We start from the raw sequence: 13,227 nt of genomic DNA on the forward strand, positions 1-13,227 counted from the left end.
CATTCAGCCACTATATGGTCTCTTCATACTGATGCCACCTCCAGACTCCATTGTGCCACTCTGCGACAGTGATTCTAAAAGCGACTCCTCTGATCTGCATGTTATACTGAATAACAGTAGTATTTCACTGACCCAGCACACACCCTTTGCGTGTTACAACAAGGCAAAGTGTTCTACACCCCTAATAAGGCTCTCTGTAGGCCAGAAAAGCCATTTTTAATAGCGATTCGCCACAAAACAATTCTTTTTTGAAAACTCAGCGAATCGGCCGAATCAATTTTTTCAAAAATTCGCTCATCTCTAATTATCATGAGTATCAAAAATTGTTCTACACGATTATGTTCTTGGAAGATAAGTCTGTCCAGTATGGTCCCACTCAACTAAAAGAGTAGCTGACAACACCCCATACATGTTGAATTGTTCCCAGATCCCAACAAAACTGGTGGGAACAACTAATAGGAAACTACTGTCTATGAAGGGTAAGTATATTACACAACATTATGGGTATAATGTTATTGACATGGTCATTATTGTACCTTTAATCAGGTTATGCAAACCCATGTGATATTTTATAAGGTTTTAGCTTTACCTTAATATTAATGTGTTCTGAATGAGCTTTTGTTTACAATGATCAATTATTAAAGACGCACATGCTACAGTGCCCCGGGACCTCTGCGAAAAGGACTATTCCCTTATTTATGAGCAGAAAACAAGCTACAATAGAATGTTATGTTCCTTTCATATGGAAACATCATGGTCCAGGTGAAAAGTCACCATTATGGAGAAGCCAATATTATGTCATACAACGGGGTATTAACGTGTCTTTCTGTTCTTTCATAATGTAACATCTTTGCATTTCTACTACAGGATATGCTAACTCGGATGGTAGGTAACTTGCAGAGGCAAATCATCTGCTCCTGCAAGTCCCCATTGCAGTGCTATATTGTCACCATGTAGTATAATGCAATGGTTTGCCTTACTTTACCTCGAAACCCTTTAATGACTCCTATAATCTTCCTCATGGCATTCATAGGGGTGATAAGTCCTTCAAAATACAGTAGATTGAAGCAAAACTCTCTCCTGTCATTATCAATAATCTGTGGGAGGCATAAAAGAGGGGGCTTCTATGGAAATATGGAGTCCCCTTATGGTGCCTTGCTTTGGTACTTGATACTTGTTTCTCCTTTGTGACCCAAAGCCAATTCCCACCCATTGGTTGGTTGGACTATAGATCTTTTTAAGGTTCTACACAGGTTCTTAAGAAAGGAGATAAGAACAACCAGAGCTAGGTCTCCCCCTCCAAGAGTCTTATTGCATGGCCTGACTTCATTGTACCAAACTCGATAGGTGAATGGAGGCTTGGCCCATACTTTTAATAACGTTCTCCATTCTAGATACTTTTCAGGTCATGCTCATTCTCTCAAATTATCTTCATCTTTTCACATCTTGACCAAGCTACCTAGTCAAGTATATACTAATTAAAGGGCCTATGATAGACTTTTATAACAAGTCATAAAAGTCACATACAGTAGATATGCTTGGATCCCATCAATGCTAAGAATGTCTGGGCACCTTCCCATTCAAATCAATAGGGGTACCAGACAGCAAACATGCAAATGTTGGGGGAGGGACCCATTCATTCTATACCTTAAAGGTGTACTCCACCCCTAGACATCTTATCCCCTTCCAATGGATAAGGTATAAAATGTCTAATCGCGGGGGCCCCCAGCAGGGGATCTCCCTGCTGCCCCCGGCATTCATTTTAGAGTGTCAGGTGCAGCGCCGGAGGCTCACGACGTCATGGCCATGTCCTGCTCGTGACGTCATGGCCAAGCCCCCTCAATGCAAGTCTATGGGAGGGGGCGTGATGGCTGTCACGCCCCCTCCCATAGACTTGCATTGAGGGGGCATGGCCATGACGTCACAAGCCTCCACCTGGCATTGCCAGTCATCCAGAACGGAGCGAAGTTTGGGGTGCCGCAGCTGCTGCAGCTGAGATGGGGGCTAAGATGTCTAGGGACAGAGTACCCCTTTAATGGCAAAGCCTTCATTGGAAAATGTTCCATTTATTTAAACGCAAGGGAAAAAGTAGACAACTCAACTTTCAGATGCATGGAACTCAAGTCCAAATTATCATCTGTGGCAAATCTAGACCAGCACTCCATAATGGGTTAAAACCTATGCAACCTTTTATGTGTCTCCAAAGATAAGTGGCTGTATAAGTAATTGGTATCCACTTAAGTCCTTCATCCTTATAGAAGGTTTAGCTTGCTTTATCGGTAGCCCATTAAAATCCCAAAAATAGGAGTTTTTTTGGGGGATGGTCAGTGATAATTTAACAGCATAGCTGGAACAAACCAATGCTTTGTACTAAGCATTAAACATGTTGGTTTGTTCCTGTTATGCTGTTAAATGATCTCCAATCAGAATGTACTAAAGGACGGCTATTTTGAGGAATTTTATTGTGTCACCAATAAAGCAAGCAAAACCTTCTATAGGGAAGAAGAACTTATGTGGATACCAGACATGTTGTAGCCACTTATCTTTGGAGACACAATAATGTTGGAGAGGTTATCTAATTCTATCAATCCCTATTGTCATTGGGTACCAATGTCAATCGCATTTTCAATCACACTTACGGCAAAGTTTCGCAAAACGCGCCAAACTTGGTTAATTTTAGTCGACCATTATATTATGTCAATGGCCAGCTTTAGTCAAATATTGTTTATGGTAAAATTGTGACATTCCTGTGACTTGTGGACATTTTTTTGCCTAGAGGAAAGTTCAGGGGTTAAGATGTGCAAATCTCTTTGTACCGGGTAGATTTACTTGAATCAGCTATCAGATCTATTTTGGATTTGTCTGTAGACATTGGCTGGGTCGGGTAAAGAGCACCCAACCCAACAAATGTAGAGTAAGCCGTGACACATACAGTATTGCCACATACCTCCGTGCAGCCGCACATATTGGCAAATGTAGTGATGCACATGGCTCAGGGTAAAGGAGCAGGGGCTCTTGACTTTCACAGGAGTTCCTGTGCCTGTACATACCTTCTGTGGCACATTACACTATCAGTATAGGATGTTATGGACAATATATACTGGAGCAGGGACTCCTGTCAAAAGCAGGAATTCCTGCTCCTGTACACTCAGTGAGCAGTGAAGCATACACTGTTTGCCTCACTGCTCAGTTAACAATCACTGGCCCAGGGGCAGAGCAGTTGGCCCTGCGCATGTATTGAGTAAGCGGCAATGCATACAGCATAGCTTATTACTGTGCCTCCAAGTAGTCACACACATTCGTGAATGTAGTGAGTGTAAGCCCCAATGCATACAGCTCAGGAATTTTTTCCTTTTAGGGTGCGTTCCCACAGGGCGTATACGCAGCGTATTTGACGCTGCGCAAATTTTACGGCAGCAGCGGGAAATACACTGCGTATCCCTTGCTCACTATACACACAGGGCTCTCCGGCGGCAGCCCTATGTGTGTAGTGAGTTTTGGAGGCGGGGCCATGTGCCAGTGTGTCTGTGACACGCGGCCCCGGCTCCAAAACGCTGCGTATACGCCCTGTGGGAACGCACCCTAAAGGGGTACTCCACACCTAGACATCTTATCCCTTATCCAAAGGATAGGGGATAAGATGTCTGATCACGGGGGACCCGCTGCTGGGGACCCCCGCGATCTCCCTGTTGCACCTGTCATTAGTTTAAAACATCGGGTGCAAAGCCGAAGGCTCGTGACGTCACGGCCACGCCCCCTCAATACAAGTTTATAGACTTTCATTGAGGGGGCGTGGCCGTGATGTCACGAGCCTCCGCCCCGCATCGCCAGTCATCCGTCATGGAGCAAAGTTCGCTCCGTGCACCAAATGCCGCAGCCTAGATCGCAGGGGTCCCTAGCGGCGGGACCCCCACGATCAAACATCTTATTCCCTATCCTTTGGATAGGGGATAAGATGTATAGGGGCAGAGTATCCCTTTAATAGGAGTCCTTGTTCCTGTACATACTTTTTTTTGGCACAATACACTATTTGCATGGAATGCTACATTAAAGTATATATAGAAGCAGGGACTCCTGTCAAAGGCAGAAGTTCCTGCTTCTGTACACTCAATGAGAAGTGAAGCATACATTTAGAATTGTAAGCTCCACAGCTATGTGTACAGAAACAGGAACTCCTGCCTTTGACAGGAGTCCCTGCTTCTTTTCTAATCGCCCAAAACAAGTCCTAAAAATATTGGGAATGAATAAATTTTTTGGGGAAAAGACTTCTGTTGAATCGATTTGCTCATCTCTACTCATGGGTGGTACTGTTTACTCATTAATGCACAATATAGGAACAGGTTACATAAAATGCAGTCATTTATTTACAATTAATTTATGAGGTTCAGATATTTCTGTGATTTCAATGAAAAGAAAATACTATAACTTTTTTTTTTCTGTTTGGCGTGTATTTATAATGTGTCTTTTCTCCCTTTTCATCATCGAATATGCACCAAGGAGCGTATAAAGGTTTGACCTGTTTCCCTTTTGTTAGACCTTTGCGTGTCCTTACGTGTTTGGTCCCTCCAATTCTAGTGATTGTGTTGAATCGTGTCCTATGGTTGAAAAAAATAAAAAAAATATATATAAAAGACACATGTTCTCAATTGTGCCTCGGTGTATTGTCCTCTGCTGGTCGTGTTTGACGTTGACAAAAGAAAAGTGGATGAAAACTAATATAGTTCTTCTTTTGTTCTGTTTTAATCTATAGGAGCATCCAAGACCCGAATACGAGACCAAGTTGCTTTTAATGAAGGAAAAATGGAAAGCCTGTAAAAATGGGGTAAGACGAGTGCATCATTGGCCTCAAATATAGTGTTTATTTATCCACATTTTAATTGATTGATTCTACTTCTCATTTTTGGTAGATAAGATAATAAGGCTATGTTCACATGGCAGAATTTCCTAGCGGAATTGGGCGGAAAAATTTAGCTTGAAAATTCCGTTGCAGCAAAGTCCCATAGTTTTTTTCACGGGATTCTGCTGCACCGCGCACACAGATGAATTTCCGCAGTGGAAATTCAAAATCTGCCAGCGGGATGTTCGTCTGGAATGTTCCGCAGTGTGAACACAGCCTAAGAATATACGCAGGAAGTTGGAACGCAAAAGGGGGGGGGGTATATCTGGTAGAGAGAGAATAAGCAAAAATTATTAACCTTTTTTGACTGGGTATACAAAACTGGTGAACCCCTGGTTGATTTCTGTAAAAAAAACGCTCCCCGTCTGTCTCCAGGTTGGGTGTGGTTCAGTTCAATTGAAGGGAATGGAGCCAAGCTGACCACACAGAACCTGTGGACAGACATGGAACTGTTTTTTGAACAACAAAAATTAGCTCTGTATTTCTATTCCTGGATAACCCCTTTAAAGGGGTACTCCGACCCTGAGACATATTATGTATAGGGGATAAGATGTCTGACCGTGGTGGTCCCGCCGCTGGGGACCCCTGCAATCTTTCATTCGGCACCCACCTCTTTGAGCTGCACGCCACGCTGCCAGCTCACAAACTACCGGGTGCCGACCAAGGGGCCGGAGTATCGTGACATCACAACTCCGCCCCTGTGTGATGTCACACCACGCCCCCGCTATGCAAGTCTATGGGAGGGGTCTGCTGGACGGCTGTCACGCCCCCTCCCATAGACTTGCATAGCGTGGGTTGTGGGTAGAGATGAGCGAACTTACAGTAAATTCGATTCGTCACGATCTTCTCGGCTCGGCGGTTGCTGACTTTTCCTGCATAAATTAGTTCAGCTTTCTGGTGCTCCGGTGGGCTGGAAAAGGTGGATACATTCCTAGGAAAGAGTCTCCTAGGACTGTATCCACCTTTTCCAGCCCACGGGAGCACCTGAAAGCTGAACTAATTTATGCAGGAAAAGCCATCAACTGCCGAGCCGAGAAGTTTGTGATGAATCGAACTTACTGTAAGTTCGCTCATCTCTAGTTGTGGGTGACGTCACACGGGGGCGGCATCGTGACCTGTCCCCCGTCAGACATCTTATCCCCTATCCTTTGCATAGGGGATAAGATGTCTTAGGGCCGGAGTACCCCTTTAACTGCAAATTAATAATGGACAGAAAGATTTGTTTCTTTTCTTCTGTTAAGTTTGGTTGTCTAACATATCATTTAGAATATACTTAATAAAAAATAAAATATTTAACAAAAAAAAAAAAAAGATAATAATGAACAAAATAATGAATGACAATAACATAACATAGCATTTAAATTATGCTTGGTATAAAATAAAATATAAAAAAATATTTTAAAAAAATCAACAAAATAATAGAAAACAATAATATAACATCGCATATGATTTAGAATATGCTTAAGCTAAAATAAAATATTTGCCAAAAAAGAAATTATAAACAAAATTACAACATGAATAACAAATCACGAAAATAAAACATAGCATATCATTTAGAATATGGTTAAAGGGGTACTCCTCTCGAAACATCTTATCCCCTATCCAAGGGATAGGGGTTAAGATGTTATATCGCAGGGGTCCCATCGCTGTCATTCAGTGTACGGGGCAATGCAAGCCGCCACGCCCCCTCCATTCACGTCTATGGGAGGAGGCGTGGCAGCTATGTATCAGCCATCACGCACCCTCCCATAGACATGAATGGAGAGGGCGGGGCATGACGTCACAAACGCGGAAGCTGCAAGCTTTCAACTTCAAGATGCCACCGCTGCCGGCCCGGAGATCACGGGGGTTTCCAGCGGCGGGATCCCCACAATCTAACATCTTATCCCCTATCCTTTGGATAGGGCATCAGATATTTCAAATGGAGTACCCCTTTAATATAAAATAAAATGTATAGATATATATTTTAATTGTAAGAATAATAAATAACAATAATTAGTATAAAAAGAAAGCATATGAAGTTTCATATAAAAATATGCAATCTTTTTAACAACTCAGATTTTGAAAAAAAATTCAAATATTTATGAATCGCTCTTTAAAAATAGAAAAAAAAACTCTTACTTTTGCTTGCTACAACCTAACACCTAAGTATATTGAAATGTAACAATTCCAAATTTCAAGCACAAAAGAAACACTGTAACAAATGAGAACAATATCCAGAATTCCACTTGCCCAGTATTCTACAAGCACAGTATGGAATATTAGGTTACCCGATAAATCCAGATCTTCAGTTGCCGTACACATGGCTTATAGAATTTTTTATTTTTTTTTTTCTTCCAAGAAATTTACAACCACAAGTCTGGGATATTTAGTTTTGTCTCTTTCTTTATGAAACATGTTTCCAGGGTCCAAGATTTAAATAAGGGTGTAGTTACAAAAAAGCCAAAAATAAATAAAATAAAAATAAAAATAACAAAAAAATAACTAAAATATAAAGTAAAAAAATAGAAAAAATAAAAACACAGCGTGCTGGAGTTTTTTATGATCCAAAGACATCTGGTAGCCTATGAGAATGATCAGCGTTGAGTCAGTATGATGTCATCAATGTGGGACGCCATCCGCTTCCAAGACATGTGGGGAAGTGTAACTTCTTTACCCAAGAGGGGCATTGACAAAGACTCGGGGTATTATCTGCGTATCAATATCACCAAATAACATTTCCTATTAAAAATAGGATTAAGCTCTAAAGGGACTTACGCATGACATGGAAACTTTTACAGACCCACGGTCAGGAATGGTTTTAGCGAATGATGTTTTTGAAAAAAATAAAAATAAATTTAAAAAAAAGCTGAAAAATAAGAATAAAAAAAAATTGTCCTAAATTAAAGTTTTGTTTTTTTTCCCGTGGAATTTGTTTCCTCATGTAAGTAGATCTGACGTGATCCTTCGAAGGTTTAACAAGTCTTGGTCCTTGATCTCGTTACAAAGTTCATTATTGTTTCTGGGAAGAATAAATGTGCCACTTACCCGATGGGCTTTGCGTCATGTATAATAGAGGTTGAAAATATCAAGTGCTACAAAAGTCTTACGGGCCAACTATATGGAACTTTTTTTTCCCCCCCTTCCAAGTCCATATTGTATAGCGTTGGCGTTGTTAACGTTGTTTCATAAATAATTGATCAGGTGTTAGTCAAGCATCATCCTAAGCTGCGCGGTGTGAATTTAATATTGAATCGAACCCCTAAGGCCACACCGGATCTTTCCACGACTAGCAATTAAAACAGACTACGCAGCACTTCATGAATGCAGAAAACGAAGGAAAAAAATTCATCATGAAAATAACATTTTAAAGAAGTACTCCGGGTTTATTTTTTCTATTAATTCTTTTGCCCATATTATGCACACTCACCGTCACCAGTTGCACATTGCCATTTGTTTTATGCCAGCACAGCTGCATCTATGCGTTCGTTACTGTAACGGGGTCATGTGATCACTAGTTACATTCATGTAATGTGTCAAAAAGGAAGTCTGTACTGGATTAGCTGACTTCTAGTGAACTACAAGATTCTCACCTACCAGATCCCCTTCTATTAGCTCACAGACCCCTCCTCACCCATATCTGTATACTGCTGCTATCTCTATGGGATCAGGTTATACAACAGTTATACATGTGACCTTCCAGTTTTATCTGTATACTGCTGCTATCTCTATGGGATCAGGATACTGTATATAGTTGTTATACACCTCCCCTCCAGCTCTATTTCTATACTTCTGCTGCTATCTCTATGGGATCAGTATATATAGTAGTTATTCACCTCCCCTCCAGCTCTATATGTATACTGCTGCTGCTATCTCTATGGGATCAGTGTATATATAGAAGTTTATACACATCCCCTCCAGCTCTATATGTATACTTCTGCTGCTATCTCCATGGGATCAGGATACATAGTAGTTATTCACCTCCCCTCCAGCTCTATATGTATACTGCTGCTGCTATCTCTATGGGATCAATGTATATATAGAAGGTTAGACATCTCCCCTACAGCTCTATCAGTATACTGCTGCTATCTATATGAGATCAGGATATATAGTAGTTGTATTCATTACCTCCAGCTCTATCTTTATACTGCTGCTGTTATCTATATGGGTTTAGGATCGTTAGTAGTTGTACACCTCCCTTCCCATCTCTATCTGTATACTGCTGCAGTTATCTCTATGGGATCAGGATCTTTAGTACTTATGCACCTCCCCCCAGCTCTATCTGTATATTGCTGCTGCTATCTCTATGGTATCAGGATATTTGATAGTTATACAACTTTCCACCAGCTCTGTCTGTATACTGCTGCTGCTATCACTATGGGATCAGTATATATAGTTGCATACACCTCCTCTCCCAGTACTATCTGTATACTGCTGCTGCTATCTCTATGGGATCAGGATATAGTATTCATGCACCTCCCATCTAGGTCTATCTCTATACTGCTGCTATCACTATGGGATCAGGATATATAGTAATTATACACCTCCCCTCTAGCTCTATATGTATACTGCTGTTGCTATCACTATGGGATCAGGATATATAGGAATAATACACCTCCCCTCTAGCTCTATCTGTATACAGCTTCTGCTATCACTATGGGATCAGAATATATATACACCAGTGCTACGTAACTGTTCTAACAGTTATATAGCAGATTTCCCAGTGACAGATTCCCATGGGATTCTTCTCATAGCCCGTCTATCATAAGAAAATGCAGCCTTATGTGAAAACAATCTTTATCTTACGAGTAAGAGCTTTACACTCGAAACGCGTCAAACTCAGAAACTGCCAGACTTTTATTATTTTTTTATGGATTTTCTAAAATGTTTGGCTTTATTTATCTATTTATTGTTGGCTTTTTTATTATAATTTATTTATTTTTTGAATTTTTTATTATTTATTTTTTGATTCAGCTTGGTTCTGATCTGCCACGATTTCTCCTGGTGTTCTGCTGAGCTGCCAATACGTAGGACAGGAAGTGTTGTCATAATCTCATAGACAGGAGCGTCAGACCATGAAAACACAACGTAGTAATGAGATATTTATTATTCCTCACACACTTATGGGTCTTTAATGTACATCTTGTTATACTTCTCTGTTTATTATTTCTATGTCATAGACTGTAGGACTATAACTCACGAGCCCTCAGCCCCACGTTTAGAAGAAAACTCATACCAGATGCCATCGGTCTCCTATAGACTCTCAGCAGGACTCACTCATCCCATACAAGTCTATACTAAAGCTTTCTGTAACAATGGAAACGCAACATACAGCAACATAATAACACAAAATAAATACAGTGTAAAACACAATAAGATACGTTTGCTGACAAAATGGCATCACACTTGCCTAAGTATAGTGCCATTGTATTTGACATAAGGTCCATAGTAGAATGGCCAAATGATCCCCATATTAGAGCAAAATACAGGCGTCAAAATGTACCCCCCATAACAGTTTCATAAAAGTAACCTCATGACTGTCGCAGAAACAGTACCATTATACGTCACTGCAAAAATACCTCCATAACAGTGTCATAAAAGTAACCCCATAATAGTAACCAGGGCCAGTACTACAATGGGTACCGCTGGGTCTACCACAACTTAAAGTGTACATGTCATCAAGAAAAGCTTTTTATATAATGTAGATAATACCATTATATGTACAGTATATTTGTAATATACATTGGTTAAAATATATATATATATATATATATATATATATATATATATATATATATATATATATATTGTCCCTGCAGCTATTGCCTGTGTGTCTCTGTGAGGAGTCCAAATACAGAAAGTGAGGGTTGATAAGCAGGGCTCTGTACACTGAGGACAAGCAGGGCTCTCTACACTGAGGACAAGCAGGGCTCTGTACACTGAGGACAAGCAGGGCTCTGTACACTGAGGACAAGCAGGGCACTGTACACCTAGGACAAGCAGGGCTCTGTACACTGAGGACAAGCAGGGCTCTGTACACTGAGGACAAGCAGGGCTCTGTACACTGAGGACAAGCAGGGCTCTGTACACTGAGGACAAGCAGGGCTCTGTACACTGAGGACAAGCAGGGCTCTGTACACTGAGGACAAGCAGGGCTCTGTACACTGAGGACAAGCGGGGCTCTGTACACTGAGGACAAGCAGGGCTCTGTACACTGTGGACAAGCAGGGCTCTGTGCACCGAGGACAAGCAGGGCTCTGTACACTGAGGACAAGCAGGGCTCTGTACACCGTGGACAAGCAGGGCTCTGTGCACCGAGGACAAGCAGGGCTCTGTACACTGAGGACAAGAAGGGCTCTGTACACTGAGGACAAGCAGGGTTCTGTACACCGAGGACAAGCAGGGCTCTGTACACCGAGGAGAAGCAGGGCTCTGTACACTGAGGACAAGCAGGGCTCTGTACACCGAGGACAAGCAGGGCTCTGTACACTGAGGACAAGCAGGGCTCTATACACTGAGGACAAGCAGGGCTCTGTACACTGAGGACAAGCAGGGCCATGTACACTGAGGACAAGCAGGGCTCTGTGGCGTGAGGCTCTATCGGCTCACACATCAAAATGACTGACAAGCCAGGAGTCTGCACAGAGCCCTGCTTATCCTGACCTCACTTCCTGTATTTGGACTCCTCATAGACACACAGGCAGTAGCTGCAGGGATAGCACTTTTTTACCCAAAAATATAAAAAAAAATTTAACCAATGCATATTACAAATATACATATAATGGTATTATCTACATAATGTAAAACGTTTTTGTTGAGGACAGGTACACTTTAACAGTGCCAACCACAGAGGCTCTATACCAGTATTAGCCACATTGCCCTCATTAAAATGCCAGGGACCCATAAAAGTGCTTAGTTACATTGCTCTAGAAAAATGGCAACCACAGTACCCACCTACTTATGTAGCCATATATACTCCACAATATTGCTTCTTGCCAGAGTAACCCCATCAGAATGTCAGCCACATTGCCAGCTAAAGTGTTAACAACAATACCAGCGATAGAAAACCCATCATGTAAGAAGCCAATGTATCCTGAATAACATGCTAGCCACTATGTCAGCAACATGACTTCTATAACTGTGCTAGTTATAGTGCCTCCATAACAGTGCCAACCAACAGTAAGTCCATACCTGTACCAGCCACAGTGATAGCAACAGTGCCTCTTCAACAGTATTTGTACAGTATAACAGTGCCAGACACTGTACCCCATAACAATGCCAGACACTGTACTCCCATAATAGTGCCATACACTGTACCCCATAACACTGTACTGTACCCCATAACACTGTACTGTACCATACACTGTACCCCATAACAGTGAAATGCACTGTACCCCCATAGCACTGACAGACATAGTACACCCATAACACTGCCATACACTGTACCCCATAACAGTGCCATACACTGTACCCCATAACAGTGACAGACATAGTACACCCATAGCACTGACAGACACTATACCCCCATAACAGTGCCATACACTGTACCCATAACAGTGACATGCACTGTACCCCCATAGCACTGACAGACATAGTACACCCATAACACTGCCAAACACTGTACCCCATAACAGTGCCATACACTGTACCCCATAACAGACATAGTACACACCCATAGCACTGACAGACACTATACTCCCATAACAGTGCCATGCACTGTACCCATAACAGTGACATGCACTGTACCCCCATAATAGTGCCATACACTGTACCCCATAACAGTGACATGCACTGTACCCCCATAGCACTGACAGACATAGTACACCCATAACACTGCCAAACACTGTACCCCATAACAGTGCCATACACTGTACCCCATAACAGTGACAGACATAGTACACCCATAGCACTGACAGACACTATACCCCTATAACAGTGCCATGCACTGTACCCATAACAGTGACATGCACTGTACCCCCATAGCACTGACAGACATAGTACACCCATAACACTGCCAGACACTGTACCCCCATAACAGTGCCAGACGCTGTACCCCCCATGACAGTGACATACACAGTGCACCCATAACAGTGCCAAAATGAACAAAAAAAATCCTATAACACAAAGAAAGCCTATAAACATTTACCAAAATTTCTTAACATCTTTCTGTATTTTGGCAGACTAGACAGTTCCTATCCGAAAAATTCATTTGACTGCAATGGACATTCCCATTGTGGTGCTTGGTACAACTTCCTCCAATTTAAGTTACAAATGTGTCCCCTCGGAGCTAGTAAGGACTGAAGTACAGATAATCGTCCAACCTCCAGGGACCCATTGACCTTCCATAACTA

General features: G+C 41.8%; 1 protein-coding gene across 3 annotated transcripts in view; it reads left to right on the forward strand.

Annotated features, from left to right (window-relative positions):
• Positions 1–13,227, forward strand: part of ANO2 (anoctamin 2) — a 233,914-nt gene that overhangs the window by 123,678 nt on the left and 97,009 nt on the right. For all 3 annotated transcript variants that reach the window (XM_056517209.1, XM_056517211.1, XM_056517210.1), the window contains one exon: positions 4,751–4,822. In XM_056517209.1, the coding sequence (XP_056373184.1) occupies positions 4,751–4,822 (72 nt within the window). The remainder of the gene's footprint in view (positions 1–4,750; positions 4,823–13,227) is intronic.

The sequence above is a fragment of the Hyla sarda genome, chromosome 4 (assembly GCF_029499605.1).
Source record: "Hyla sarda isolate aHylSar1 chromosome 4, aHylSar1.hap1, whole genome shotgun sequence".
NCBI classification, from domain to species: Eukaryota; Metazoa; Chordata; class Amphibia; order Anura; family Hylidae; genus Hyla; species Hyla sarda.